Source organism: Takifugu flavidus, chromosome 7, assembly GCF_003711565.1.
Source record: "Takifugu flavidus isolate HTHZ2018 chromosome 7, ASM371156v2, whole genome shotgun sequence".
Taxonomy (NCBI): domain Eukaryota; kingdom Metazoa; phylum Chordata; class Actinopteri; order Tetraodontiformes; family Tetraodontidae; genus Takifugu; species Takifugu flavidus.
This window is the reverse complement of record NC_079526.1, coordinates 2,718,484-2,733,361: the sequence shown is the minus strand read 5'-3', so window position 1 is coordinate 2,733,361 and position 14,878 is coordinate 2,718,484. Positions and strand designations below refer to the sequence as shown.

General features: G+C 42.9%; 1 protein-coding gene across 2 annotated transcripts in view; it reads left to right on the top strand.

The window, feature by feature from the left end:
• Positions 1–7,535: 7,535 nt before the first annotated feature.
• The window catches only part of tgfbr3 (transforming growth factor, beta receptor III), a 48,948-nt gene continuing 41,605 nt past the window's right edge, over positions 7,536–14,878 (top strand). For both annotated transcript variants that reach the window (XM_057038412.1, XM_057038410.1), the window contains exons 1-2: positions 7,536–7,803; positions 12,512–12,672. In XM_057038412.1, coding sequence (XP_056894392.1) covers positions 12,555–12,672 — 118 coding nt within the window. In that variant the 5' untranslated portion in view covers positions 7,536–7,803; positions 12,512–12,554. The remainder of the gene's footprint in view (positions 7,804–12,511; positions 12,673–14,878) is intronic.

Below are 14,878 nucleotides of genomic sequence, written 5' to 3'. Positions count from 1 at the left end.
CAGTTCCAACGTGGCATGGTGGAACACCACCTTGAATGTTTCCTTCAGATTCACGTTAAGTGAGTGTGAGAAGGTCTAGAGATGCCAGATAGAGATGCCAGGGCTGCACCCACAGCTGCAAGCTGTTCAAAGAGGTGCTGTAACAGAAATAGGGAGCCATTGCTTTGGGTTTTCAGCTAGTAATTTATGTTTTGTCCTGGTACTGGCTGCTCAATCTGGCATAATTACTCTTTAGTTTAGGAGTATGAAATAATCCAGCCTGCCTCATTGTGCTGCTTCCCTCTCTGGCACACAGAAATGGGTCTGGAGATGTTTGGTGGCTTCCTGGAAGTCCAGCCCATATCAGTGTGATGCTGGCCCTTGTAAAATTGTCTGGAGATGTCCGCTGGGTGCCCCCTGGGAGCACGATGCCCTCCCTCCTTAGTGTGATGCTTAAATGGGCAGTGGCACAGAGTGTACAACCAGGGGCGCAAAATTAAAAGAGACCAAAACTATAGGTTCATAGATGAGTGTGACTGGTAATTATTTGTGTATTATGTATGTAAAGAAGCTGATGAAGTTAAATCCAGGCTAAAGTGAATCATTTCAAAGGTTTTTCTGATCACTGAGCAGCCGTTCGTCCTGTTTCAGGGGGTAAAGTGGATGTCTGGAATAGACTAAATCAAATCAAATCAAATCAATCTTTATTTATATAGCGTCTTCTACAATCAAAATTGTTTCAAGGCGCTTTCCAGAATCCCAGGGCCTGACCCCAGACAAGCAACAGTGGCAAGGAAAAACTCCCCTTTAACAGGAAGAAACCTTGAGCAGGACCAGGCTCATGTAGGGGGACCCTCCTGCTGATGGTTGGCTGGGTAAAGAGAGAGAGGAGAGGAGAGGAGAGGAGAGGAGAGGAGAGAGAGGAGAGGAGAGGAGAGGAGAGGGGAAGAGAGGTAGAGGAGAGGAGAGGAGAGGAGAGGAGAGAGGAGAGGAGAGGAGGAGAGAGAGGAGAGGAGAGGAGAGGAGAGGAGAGGAGAGGAGAGGAGAGGAAGAGGAGAGGAGAGGTGAGGTGAGGTGAGGTGAGGAGAGGAGAGGAGAGGAGAGGAGAGGTGAGGTGAGGTGAGGTAGAGGAGAGGAGAGGAGAGGAGAGGAGAGGAGGAGAGGAGAGGAGAGGAGAGGAAGAGGAGAGGTAAAGGAGAGGAGGAGGAGAGAGAGGAGAGGAGAGGAGAGAGGAGGAGAGGAGAGGAGAGGAGAGGAGAGGAGAGGAGAGGAGAGGAGAGGAGAGGTAAAGGAGAGGAGAGGAGAGGAGAGGAGAGGAGAGGAGAGGTAAGGAGAGGAGAGGAGAGGAGAGGAGAGGAGAGGAGAGGAGAGGAGAGGAGAGGAGAGGAGAGGAGAGGAGAGGTGAGGTGAGGTGAGGTAGAGGAGAGGAGAGGAGAGGAGAGGAGAGGAGAGGAGAGGAGGAGAGGAGAGGAGAGGAGAGGAGAGGAGAGGAGAGGAGAAGGAGAAGGACCTAATAATTAGACGACCCCCTAAGTATGATAGTTTGTCTGTCTATGATAGTAACTGGAACTACAGAATTAGTGACAATAAGCTTTTTCAAAGAGGAAGGTTTTAAGCCTGATCTTAAAAGTAGAGATGGAGTCAGCCTCCCGTACCTGGACAGGGAGCTGGTTCCACAGCAGGGGGGCTGGTGGCTAAATGCTCGGTCCCCATTCTACTCCTAGAAACTCTGGGAACCACAAGTAGACCAGCATTCTGAGAGCGGAGCGGTCTATTGGGCTGATAAGGTATCACTAGCTCCTCCAGGTAGGATGGAACTAGGCCTCTGAGGACCTTGTAGGTCAAAAGAAGGGTTTTAAAAATTATTCTAAATTTAACGGGCAGCCAATGAAGAGACGCCAGTACAGGAGTAATGTGATCTCTTTTGTCAATACCTGTCAGAACTCTGGCTGCAGCATTTTGGATCAGCTGGAGGCTTCTTAAAGAGTTGTTGGACACCCTGATAATAAAGAATTACAATAGTCCAGCCTGGAAGTAACAAATGCATGGACTAACTTTTCAGCATCATGGTGGGTCAGTAGCTTCCTGATCTTTGTAATGTACTCAGGTGAAAAAAGGCACTTCTAGAGACTAATTTAATAGAGACTACCTTCATGTTGATAGAAATCTGGTTTTTAAAGAGGCCTCCAGAGGGCAAGAGTGGTAATACGCAGGAATCTATCAAGGACTCTGAGACAGATCGAGGTTCAGACTTCGTGTGTGGCCTGGACTGGCAAGAAATAACATTCTGGACATGGTGCTGCAAGCGGGGCGGCCCACATCTTTCCCATTCCACCAGCCGATTGGCATACACAACCTTCACGTGTATGACCTCCGCTGGCCTCTGGCTGGTGTTCCCACCTGTTCTACCTGAAGAACTACTATATAGACTACAGGTTTGTGTTTAAGTGTGTGCGACTGTGTTCACTCGGTCGCTTAAAGGGTGCTCAGGGCAGGATGCTGCCCGCAGATGTCCGAAGGTGCAGCAATGACGGGGGCTGCTGTGATGTTATGCATGCATCATGCCTCGTGCCAGGGACACAACCATCCTGAGGGGCTGGCTTCTGCTAATACACCCCCTGATGTTCCAGTGTATCTGGAAAACACAGGAAAACACCATCATCGGTCTTCATTTTTGATGACCTTCAGTCGACAGATGACTGAAGACAGAACAAAGCAGTCAGTTCAAAGTATTTAAGTTTTTATTTCTTGTTCACTAGATCGAAATGGACATGAACATAAAATCCACAAAGGAAGCTGTCCGACCGCTTGTCCACGCTCACGTCTCCGTTTGATGCGTGATGGACGGAGAAATCCCAACGGTTCTGCCTGTGATGTCACACAGCTGGAGTTTGCTGATGATGAAAGTGTATTGTGTTAAAGATTAAGATATGATCACTTCCACAGTAGGAGGGCTCTGTCACTTCCATTATAGCTGAGGCTTGTGGTTCAGCGCAGCATATTGGTGAGTGTTTAACAGCAAGAAATTCTCACTACGTATGTTCACATTTCCCCTGGGATTTGCTGTATGGAGTTTCCATGTTCTCCCTGTATGTGCATGGGATCTCTCCAGGTATTCCCCCTTCCTTCCACAGACAAAGAGCTTGCATTTGAGGGACGGCAAATTGGTGACTAAATTGACACTAGGTGTAAATGTGAGTGTAAATGGTTGTTTGAGCTGGTGACTTTTCCAGGGTTTACACCACCTCTCACCCAAAGACAGAGGTGGATGGATGGATCTTTGCTCCAGTCAATCAGTCACTTTTTTTTTAAACTTTTTTTTTAATCCAAGGCGTGCTATTCAGGAATTATGTTCTTGTGTTATATGTCAGAGAACAACAAAAAGATGCTGTAACAAGAAAAAATGGTAGCGGTATCAGACCAATGTAATGAATATTATAATATAGTCATCTGTATGTAGATATGATAGAGCTAAATAGGTAAATCTATCATGCTTGATTTTTTAAAATATTCAGCTAATATGTGCAGTTTTTTGTTAGAAACAACAGACATAATGTCTTTGATGGTGTATTCTTTTTACAGTTGCATATTAAAAAAAACTGTTGTAAAAACATCGAATGTGCTAAGATATATAAATAACTGATCTGCTAATCGAGTCTGAGCTTAATTTACCGCTTCGATTAGTTTTGCCCACAAGATGGCGCCATATTCAAATATATTTATATGAAGCGTTTATCACAGCATGAAAGTGAATGAAATGTTTGCAACTTTACCGTCAATAATGTTATTTCACTTGTGTAAGAAATCATAGCGGTGTATGCTAATCATAAACACGCATTATGGTTCATAAGAATCAAGTTTTCGTTTTAAAAATTATTTTTCATTACTTATATGTAATTCCTTTAAAACCTTTCAAACTAAACCATGTGACATACAGTAGTCACATGGTTTAGTTTGAAAGGTAGTCACACACACACACACACACACACACACACACACACACACACACACACACACACACACACACACACACACACACACGTATATCAGTTTTTGTGAATTGCTGTAAAGCAAAGCAGCCACAGTTAAAGGAAGCTGAGAAAGTGAAAGGAATGAGTGGCATTTCACATCATCTGAAGTATGTTTTGAAACTCCCCATAAATACTGACACCAGGTCGGGTCCCCTGACAATGACAGGAAGCTTGTTCAGGATGGAGGGAGGCTATAGGAAGGTGCTGCTCCCTGATCACTGGGTCTGAAAATGCCCATTTTTATCTTTCAGTAAACTAGCATAAATTCTGCAAAACAAATGACTCTGTAAAAACATGTAAACATTAATTTACTCAGTTACAGTTTTATAATAGTGCACCAAAAGCCACATTTGAATAAGAAACAGACGATAACACATGCTAGTTTAACATTAAAAAAATAAATAAAGTGAAGCAAATCAGCTTAGTACGGTGACCGTGCGTCTACCCATAGTCAGGGTCAAGGAGGTTGGTGGAGTTTTGTCTGCAGTCACCTGGCAATAGACAGGAACCGTCCCCGGACAGATCACGGTCCATCACAGGACACACTCGGCATTTACTCAGACACTCACATACATGTACTCATGCATACACATGCACTCATAAGATCAAGAGAGCCTCATAAGATCAAAAACGCCCCAAAACTGTTGTTTTGACGATGGGTTCCTTTAAAATATATCTGTTAAATAGAATTTAATAGAAACAACAACAAAATCAGTGCATGTAGCTGTCTGAACCGGCAGAGTGTAATTGTGTGTAATACAGTCCAAACAGTTGCTGAGCTCATTTGTCACTGGCTACAGTAGACTTAGTGCTAGCTGCGCTGAGTTCAGGGTGACATCTGCGACAGCGCGTCGTCGGACGTGACAGCTCATGCAATCATCTGGGTCAATGCAAACTCAAAGCCTCAGTAACATTAATAGAAGGTGAAACAGTTTCAGATTTGCACACATCTTTGATGCACTGTTATGCTTTCTATTCCCTTTCCTCTCAGCTGTGCTCACAGCCCTAACACAGAGTAAATAAACAGGGAGGCTCTTTAGCAGAGCCTTGCATATGTATGAGATGGAAAATTATTTGATCCCTTTGAGCGTTTCCTTGTCGGTTCTCAAAAGCAGCTTTTTTGTGTGTGTTTTGCACAACAAAAGTTTCCTTCCCTCTTGTCACAGGTGTCGTCTCATTAGTGGTAAATCACTGAGCTGACATTTATGTTGTACAGAGTCGCGCCGCATCTCCTCTTCCTTTTGGAGTCAGATATCATAGTGGCGAAATGTTGTGTTTGTTCGGGAGCGCTTTCACGCACAAAAAAGAATCCTTCGGCACACAGTTTAGTGCTGTGATTGGAGCTGTGGGGGGTGAGGAGAAGAATGTGTGACAAAAATATCAGGTAAAAGCTGACGACACTTCACAGCTGCTTAAATTTAGAATGCTTGAGAAGCCAAAGTTTAATAAAAAAAATCTATTTATCAGAACATAGGAAATAATGTTATCTTACTCTTGTTCTTGAGGTCAAATCCACTGTTTCAATTCAAAAGTAGGTTTTCTTTGATTGATTTCTTTATTATATTGATGCACTCATGGATATAAGTGGATGGAATACTGCTAAATTACGTAACTGTACTGCACCCAAAAAGAAACAGATTACAATTAGAGTTACTTTTACATGAAAACTTCCGGGTATCTTTGTCTCTGGGATCTTATAAACAAGCAACCTAAAGGTTCCTGTGGGCTATTGTCTGGCTTTTCAAAGAATGCTGAACAATCTGTGGAGGAAAAGCACAACATTCCTTCCAAGTTTCCTTGTTTCTGGTAAGAGTTCCTGTAAAAGAAGTTCTTGGAGCCAAAAACAAACAAAAACAGGTACTTTCAGTCAAGTTGTAATAAAATACTGTATTTATTGATATGGGTGAAACGGTGATGACATGATCTGGTGGCCTAAAGTGAGCCTGAACTATAGCTTAAGCTAATGACTGGGCCCAGCCTTCACTTCTGTTTTGATCATATTTACTGTATATTCACATAATGAAGGCTTTTATTTATGTTGCAGTTTTTTGAGTCGTTTAACTAAGTCTTGGATGTCACCTCATCAGTTTCAATAGGAAAATACGCAAAACAACTAATCATCACACCTTATTTTGTGAATTAGTTGCCCATGCGTGTTTTCCAGCGTTACCTGGAACCCAAGAACAACTGGGTCAACATTCTGACACGTGTGAGTGACTCAAATCCTACACAGCTTGTTATAACTTGTATGGAAAGAAGACATTTGTATTCTGAACTCATAAACCCCTTTTTTAGGGGTGACTCTCATCAAACACACAATGGGAAAATGACATACATGCGTTTTTAAGTGGTGTTTTATGCAGATGCTCTTGCGTTCTGGTGTAGCAGAGTGCTGCTGAGCTCTTTTAGAATGCTACCCCCCCCCCACCCTTTCCTTTCCTTCTATCTGTTGGGAAGACATGCCCAGGCAAGGCATTTGTCAGGCAGCTACCGCCGCACACTTGACCTTTGTGAAGTGTACGTGCCAAAGGGCGGCAATCAGTGCTCGCACACAGACAGAACCATCCTGGATAACCTTCCTGATCTCACTCTGAGAGGAGTAAGGAGAACAGAACATAAAAATACTGCTCACATCCAATAAAGAGAGGAAAAATGGTAACTTTGATTGTTTCATATTTTCACAGGAACACGATATTCAAAGGAATGCTCAGATGGATTGAGGGAGCTCTTTGTTGATCTGTTTTTGACTTGAATATGTTTATGGGGTGTTCTCAGGTGGATTATGTAAAACCTAAATGTTCATATTCTATTTTCTGAACACTTCATTCTGCATTCTGTAATGTGTAGAATGTCACAAAGAAGCTCCAAATCTATACTTGATAATTGCGTGTAAGATTTACAAAACTATACAGCTTTAAATATTAGGTGGAACCCTGTTCCTAAGGATCTAAATCCTGCCAGGAAAGCACAACTTAAACTTTTCATTTTGTGAATCATGTAAATGTCTAACGTTTACAAATAGCTGCGTAAAATGTAGCTGCTTAAACTCTACTGCTTGAATATGCTGATTTATTTAAATGCAACAGGCACACTATTGCTTGACTGAGGCACATATGAGTGCAATTATAGATAACTGAGCCATCCCACAAGAAACTATTGGACCCATAAAACTGTATGCACACAAACCGATGGCGCCAAATACATCCACTGGAGGAGGAATAAAATCTCGGAGGTATGCTCCTCATGACCCTGTGTGAGTTGGAACAATTACAGCACCCCCTATAGTTTATTTGTCGTCATGATTTTTGCTTATTTTAATAATTTCCCCATCCAGTCTGGGCCCCACGTTAGTTTATCCCCCCATTGTAATCTGCAACAATACCCTAGGGAATTAATTATTCTCCTACACAACAATGACTGACAAAGTGTCACGATTCTTAATTTTTACATTGCATGACATAAAAAAAACAACATTTTGAACGTGCACCGATCAGGGGAGGGGGCCGCGAAGGCGCTTTTGGGAAGCCCTGCAGCAGCTCAGCCTCCTGCCTGTTAGCCCCGCCCACAGATGAAGACCCCACGAAAGCAGATAGATTGTAGTAAAGTGCTTCAAACTTTGTTCGACAAAGGCTTTCCCCCTCCACACTGTAACACATGCAAGTGTTGTTTCAGCACCGGCCACATAACCGAATGAAAAGCGCGAAGCTCCTTCGACAGAAGAACCACCTTTACGCATCGGAGCGACGTCAACTTCAGCGAAGTTCGCTTGGACGTTTTCTGGAGACTCTGCCCGGTACGTTCAACCTGGAACTAATCGTACACACAGTCTTCAGCAGCCTTTTCTGTATCCAGAAGACTGTGGTGTGTGTATATTTCTAGGAGCGTGTGTGCGGAAACTGTTGGAGCTCTCTTTGCCAGCTGTTTTATGCGTCCGTGAACGCAGCGCAACATCTGTCTGTTGACGTCCAGCTTCCCTGCGCGCTCTCCCTCGTTATGGCTGCTAAACTTTTGACTTGCGTGGTTTAAATTTCAAAGCATAAAACGAAGAACATACGTAGAAGGGGGAAACAGCAGGATATAGTGTTGGTGAGCTGCGCTGAGGGACGAAACCGCGCTGTCGTCGACGCGTTTTGGACGTTGCAGTTGGAACGACCGAGCGTTGTGTGTTTACTTATGTCACCCAGTAGAGACTGTTGTGATTGATAAAGTTGCCAAACGTGTACCCCCCTGTGGAAACAACTAGGTAATAAATTAGTACCTCTGACATCTATGGTTTGTTCTGTTTGCAGGGGGTCAGTTCGAAATTTCCCATCTACAAACCTATAAACATTGTCTTGTCTGATGCATCAGTCTAGCATATAGTGCAGCACTTAGATTGCATTACAATTACAATCCAAACTTGAACAGGTAATTAGCAGGCAATGTCTTGTGTACTTGAAGAACATGTAAGAATTGTCTGTTATACCTGCACCTGTGTACTACTCTGTTTGTCTATGGATTTCATTAGCAAATAATGTAATATAATGTAATTGTATATCCAATTACTTGTAGTTTGATTGAAGATTGATAGAAATTAATGTTGGCTTTCTGATTGGGATGTATGTCTGATCTCACCAGGTGAATTGTGGGTAGCATCCAGCACCCCCACAACCCTGGTTAAGAAAAAAGGTAGCCAAAGATAGGAGGGATTTAAGTGTCGTGGTGAATTATTATAGTTACTGCACGTTGGGTTTCGATCACAGGTCATGAGTGTGAGTCATCTGGCAAAGGCACTGATCATGCATCTGTGTCGTGTTGTGCACGTCCGGGCTGTCGCACACACGCCTCATGACACCTGTCTTTTTGGGGGAGTTGTGAGTAAGACTGGCCAGTCTCAAACCTGCGTCTTTTGACACTTGAAGAGGAGCGGGACGCAGCTTATCCAGAGCACCGCAAAGCACAGGGAAGCACAGTGAAAACAGATTAGTAGCCCTTAGTCACATGACTTGGCTGGAGGATGCGAGGGTGAAAAGCCCGCGACACCATGGTTGTTGACACGACCCAAGTCGGACAATTAGCCACAATTATTTTGATTAATTTCTTAGCACAGGAAGCATAAATTCCAGGATTCTGGCACTAAATACCTCCTGAAAACAGCTCCGCTCTGAACATCTTTATGTGCTGTTTATAATTTGTGTGAGAATTCTGTTGGCCGGTGTTAACTCAGTCTATAGGGGCCTGAAAAGCAGAGGGTTCTCGGTTCAAACCCCAGTGCGGACAAAACTTGGGAGATGTTCTGCTAATAGGGGCCGGTGCCAGGACACCCTCATATCACCACCAAGGTACCCCCATCCAAGGCACCGGACCCCAAAATGCTCACATAGTGCCCTGGATACGCAGGAGTGTATCCTGCCTTCACCCATATGCAGCTCCCCATGGCAAAGAGAAAAAAAGAATTCACCCTGTGAAATGCACAAGTTTTAACCAAGTTGTTTGCATTGTCCCACCCCCTTCCCACCAAAAACAAACAACAGAACTTACAATGATTATAGATATTTAAATGCAGATATTTTGCACCCCCCCAAATGGGGCGTATATAATCTGTCAGATGCCAAACGTGAACTGAGGTCTTAAATTAGAACCTGTACATGTCACGATGCTCCTCTCTTCACCTCTGATTCAGAGAGCACAGAGTATACCATCAGGACACAGTACAGATTTGTCAGCACTCCAGTTTATGGACGCGTGCTGCCAAAGATATAAGCCAGACTGTTAACATCGACCGCAACGACGGAGTTCGGTTTCCCTAACGTGCGTTCAGGTTCTGCATGTTTTGATGTGCTTTCCAGATATTCTTTGGGTAAATGGTGGCTAGGCTTAGACCTTCAGGGTTAAGAACAAGTCACATAAAGGGATTTGAGAGTTCAGTTGGTGCTGCAACAAAACCAGATCCGTAGCATTGAGATTTGATAATACAATCATCGCAGGCTTAACTTGGAACGAGTAAGACAGTTTATCTGTCACGAATGAGTTACTAACGATTAGAGCCGCTCCACTTGTAGTTACCGTTGTTGGTACAAACAGCACTTGTTTAGCTCTTCATATCAACTGAGTGGATGAGATATTGCCTTCGCGCTAATGTCTTTGACACTTCCATGTGATTTAACCTACTTTGAATAAGCAAAGAGATGAAGATCAAAGAGGAGAATAAATCAAGTGGAGGACACAGACTCTTGTTGACTAGCTGGAAGTGTAATATTTGTCATGATCCTCCAGAATGACTCCCCAGCCTCTGCAGCTGCCGCACACTCAAAGCCTCTTTGTCCTGAGCGGGCTACTTGCACAACAGAGCGATGCACCTTTCATACTGCATGCACCACATCCCTCACTGACTGGAGTTTACCATAAATCAGACAGAAGCCCTTCAGTATCAGTAAAACCATTGAAATGCTGTAATCCCATTGAATACACCAGCAACAATGTGATCAATAACGAGCAGTTCTAGATTAAAAGGTACTTCAGCATGTCGTCAAAGAATTCCCGACTGGATTTTCTGCTGCTGGTCTTGCCAATATTATATTCGCTTTGGTTAATTCTGTCCTTTTTTAAACTCTTATATGTCTCTATGGATGTGTTGTTGGTTGCTGTGGAGATTGGTCTTGTTCCCTTTGGAAGTTCAGCATGAGTTGCGTAATACCTGTGTTTGTTACATGTTGGTTGTCTTGATGGTGCAGCCTGTGCACATCTGTTTCTTTCATACTGCACGCGTTTTGTGGTCATCTCAGAAGGAGCCTGCAAGCATGGAATAAGTGCAATTCCTGCCCTTTCATCTCCAGTAGAGACAATGCTAAAGAAACTTCTCCAACTTTGGAAGCCTCACTTTGCAACAGTCAGAATGATTTTAGTCTGATTCAGTGTGCTTGACCTGCATCCTTTTCCATTTAGAACATCTAGGGTGGTGCATATATCTTTAATACTGGTGTTCTCAGCCAGACAAACATTTATTATAAGGGTTTTATGAGTGCGCTCCACTCGGCTCAGTAAAAGTAATGAGATTTAAAACCGTCCTCATCAGAAAACTAGTGAGGTCAGAGAGATTTTCCACTGGTGAATAAAGAAATACCAATTTTGTGGTCGATGAAAACTATGAATGACCGATTGCACTTTGAATTCAAAACCTTTCGAGTCATTGTGAGCAAAAGTTTGAAATTTATTTTAATTTTCAGCTTATAAAGATGTATTGAAAAGTCTTAGGATGATTTGTTCTTAATTGCACATAATGAATTGGACCAACAAACAGTGGTGCAGTGTTGTCGCATCACCGCAAGAAGGTTTCAGGATCGAATCCCCTTGGGGTGGGGGGTGGGGGTGGGGGTTAGGGGTTTTTCTGAGTGCTGTTGGCATCGCATTTCCTGTTACTAACAAAAGAACAGATTTGCTCAGAGTTGCTCTGTACTTATTTCATTATATTGAAATGAACATTGACATGGAATGTAGAGAAAAATGCTTAAAAAAGACAGTAACATTTCACTTCTACAACTATTATTTTAATTTACCAATTCTATATTACTGATACCATATTTGTGAACACGCTGCATTTATAGAAACAGAGTGTTGATGTGCTGGTGGGTTTTTCCCAGCAGCTGACTGACATCTGGGGGTGGTTTGAGACACTTTTAATGGCAGCGTGCTGGCTACAGCATAGAGCCTTTTGCCACTATCTTATGTCCGTGTTTTGTTGATTGCTGATTAAGTAATCAGTTGCAGTTGTCCATTCTGCCAGAGGTGTGGTGTGAGCTTGTCAGCACAGCCTGCTAACTCATTCCTGTTTAATGCTTTCAGTAAAATAGTTACAATCAATATCCTATACAGCAGGTTAGCTAGTTTGTTTCTGCTTTGGGGAGTAACAAGTAACCTTACTGTTCTCTTCTGAGTGTGAGTCCTGTAACCTCAGTGCACCCACATGTAAATACTTGTTATTGGGGGTTTAAAAGTTGCTCCGTTGCACAGATAAAGGAACAATAGATGCAAACAGGTGAGAGCAATTTCTGAAGTTGAAACAGAGTTGACTGTCTGGAACATGTGATAGAAGTGTAGCCCCCTCATAGTGGCCACTGTTTAATTACTAATGTTAAATAGCCATTAGCATGTGGTCTTAAGCTGCTTAATTACGACCTAAGTGGAGAATCCGATTTCAAATGCACTCAGTTGAAGTGTGTTTATAACCTGTGGCGTGTTCCAAATTGTTTCACACCCTGCTGGCCACTCAGCCATCCCACACACTCCTCACAAACTTTGACCTCCCATGAAAGGTGTGTGCAGCTCAGTGTTTTGAAGCATGCAAGACCCCCCCAATTAACCTTTCTGGATTAATCCTCTGCTCTTCAAACTGTTGCTACTCTTGTCTCATCTCTGCACTCCCACTGGGTGTATTAATCAGAGCTCAGTCCCCTGCTGGTTGGCTAAACTCGGCACAACTTGCTCCGTCTGGTTGACTTTCTCCTCTTTTGTTCACTTCACAGCTGGACCCTGACGCGAACTTCCTATAAACTCAGGCAGACTTTTATGACAAGCAGGAAAACGACCCGTTCTTCACACGAAAGGCTGCGGGACAGTCGTACGATGGCAAGAAGATCCACCATTCTGTTATTACTTCTCACAATATGCTGCTTAGGATCCACAGGTAAGTTTTTATCATTGTGTGAGACACCAAACACGTGAACTTAAACTGTAACAACATAAAACTGTGCATCCAGTTATTTTTAGCCGATCTGAATATGCATCAACATTTAAAGAGGCATTTTTATATGCTTTATTTGAATATAAACCTGCTAATCGATCAACATGCAGAAGAGCAGCACCTGGTGAGCTCCTGCCATTGCCATAATCTCTTGATATGAGTCTTTGTGTCTATGAATGGTTAATGAATTGTTATTACCTGGATGAATGTCCGTAATTGTTGATTGATAGATAGAACACCTCCTGAAAAATTGGTCCGTTTTAACTTAAACAAGACATAAATACACACAAAAAGCACTGGAATTAACAAAGGTGTGATCTACAACTTGGACACCTGCTTTAAATTTTTAAGTGTTGACTCAATTTTGCGTCACTACATTTTTCTCTCAGAAGCTCTGGACGTGCTGACCCAACCCTAGAAAAACATCTGACTTCAGATGGTTTTCCTGATAGAAACAGTTCTGACCATCACCTTGACTCACTGATTTAGTACTGTCTTTGACGGATAGGCGAAATCTTGGAACGGCCCGCCCCTGCCATTCACCATCCCATGAAATGCTCTGTTGTCTGAAACCCACAAGTTTGTGATTTTCCACCAGTCCTCCCAGCATGCCTTTCTTGATAGTGCATGTCAGGGGGATTTACAGTCAAGAAAGTGCTGACAAGTCCAATCTAAGAAAACATGGAGTCAGCAGGCCTGTTTTAGGCGTGTGATTGATTGCCAAATGAGGGTAAACAGAGAATAACCAAGTAAATTTGAGCAAAACTAACAACAGAAATGTGTCTGTGCTATCGCTACGTTCAATCAGTTTATGTAATACTGTGAATAATGTCCTTAACTGCCAAGCCTCATACGAGCCTAATGCATTCAATATGTAGCTCTCTGCCCGGCCCTGGAAACATTATGTTAGAAGCAGAGCCGCTTGGCCCTCAGGGCTGTAATTAGTGTCATAGACAGTGGCAAATGAAAGGGAATCCAAACTTTCACAGGAATATTACTATTATGTCGTTTTTGGAACCTTTAATTACATTTTTAATCAGTAGGGTGAGCTACTGAAAGAAGAAATAAGCAATTCGCATATCTTCAGTGAAATGATTGAATAATTATTAGTGGTTATCAGTCCGTGCTGAGATTTCCACTGTCTGTTTCTCTACATGTGCAGTTGTCAAGTCTTGATGGCCGGTAGGCTGACGGCAGATTGGACTCTAGATAAGAGACCATGAATACCAAGAACTTTTAACTTTTTACTTCATTATTGCCACTGGTTAAAAAAAAGCAGAAATCAGCAGCAGTTATGACCTAACACAATTCTGACACACACACAAACACACAAAAAAGTATGTTTCAATTACACAATTATAAGTTCTGTTTACTGGTATTTGGATCATTAAAAAAAAAAAGACACAGTCAGAGGCGTGCAGCATACTGTTGCTATCCTTTTAAAAAGAGCACAGTTTACATTTTTCATGCCTTTGGGCTAATTCCTGCTACAGGTTGTTATTACAAATGTCCTCCAGAGAGCTGCCTTTTCAAACAATAAGAGTGTGGTTAGTCGCTGCTGTGGGTAGAGAAAACATCAGTTCTCGCACAATGCCAGGATCTGCAATACAATGATCGCGCACCGAGTTTTCCCCTCTAATTTCTTCCCCATGCGGCACAATACAATGTTGTACAGTGTCACAGGGGACTGATATTTACCATTACACCGCCAAATGCCCTTTCCAGCAAAGACCGCAATAGGTTGATGCAAGATTTACGCGCAACAACCTCAACCAGGCACTTCCTGTAGCCTCAGAAAGTAATTTAGCACAGGCTTCCTGGCAGAGCTGCTCCAGCTCTATCTTATGGCCTCTTGAAGTCATTCCAAAGTATCTCTGTTGAATTGAGGTGTGGGCTCTAAATTGGCCTCTTCAAAAGGTGGATTTTTGGAAATTTTTGAAGCGATTCTGTTGCAGCTTTGCGATGGTGTTCTGGGTGACTGTTCCGTTGTATCACTCACCTTCTACAGAAATTACAAACGTTCTCACATTAACTTGAATTTTTTCAAGACTTGGGACTTGATCTTCCGCTCAATAATTGCAAACTGACGAGGCCATAGACGCCCTGCTTGTTGTTTTACATACTGCAGACCCATGAGCTCAGATAGAAG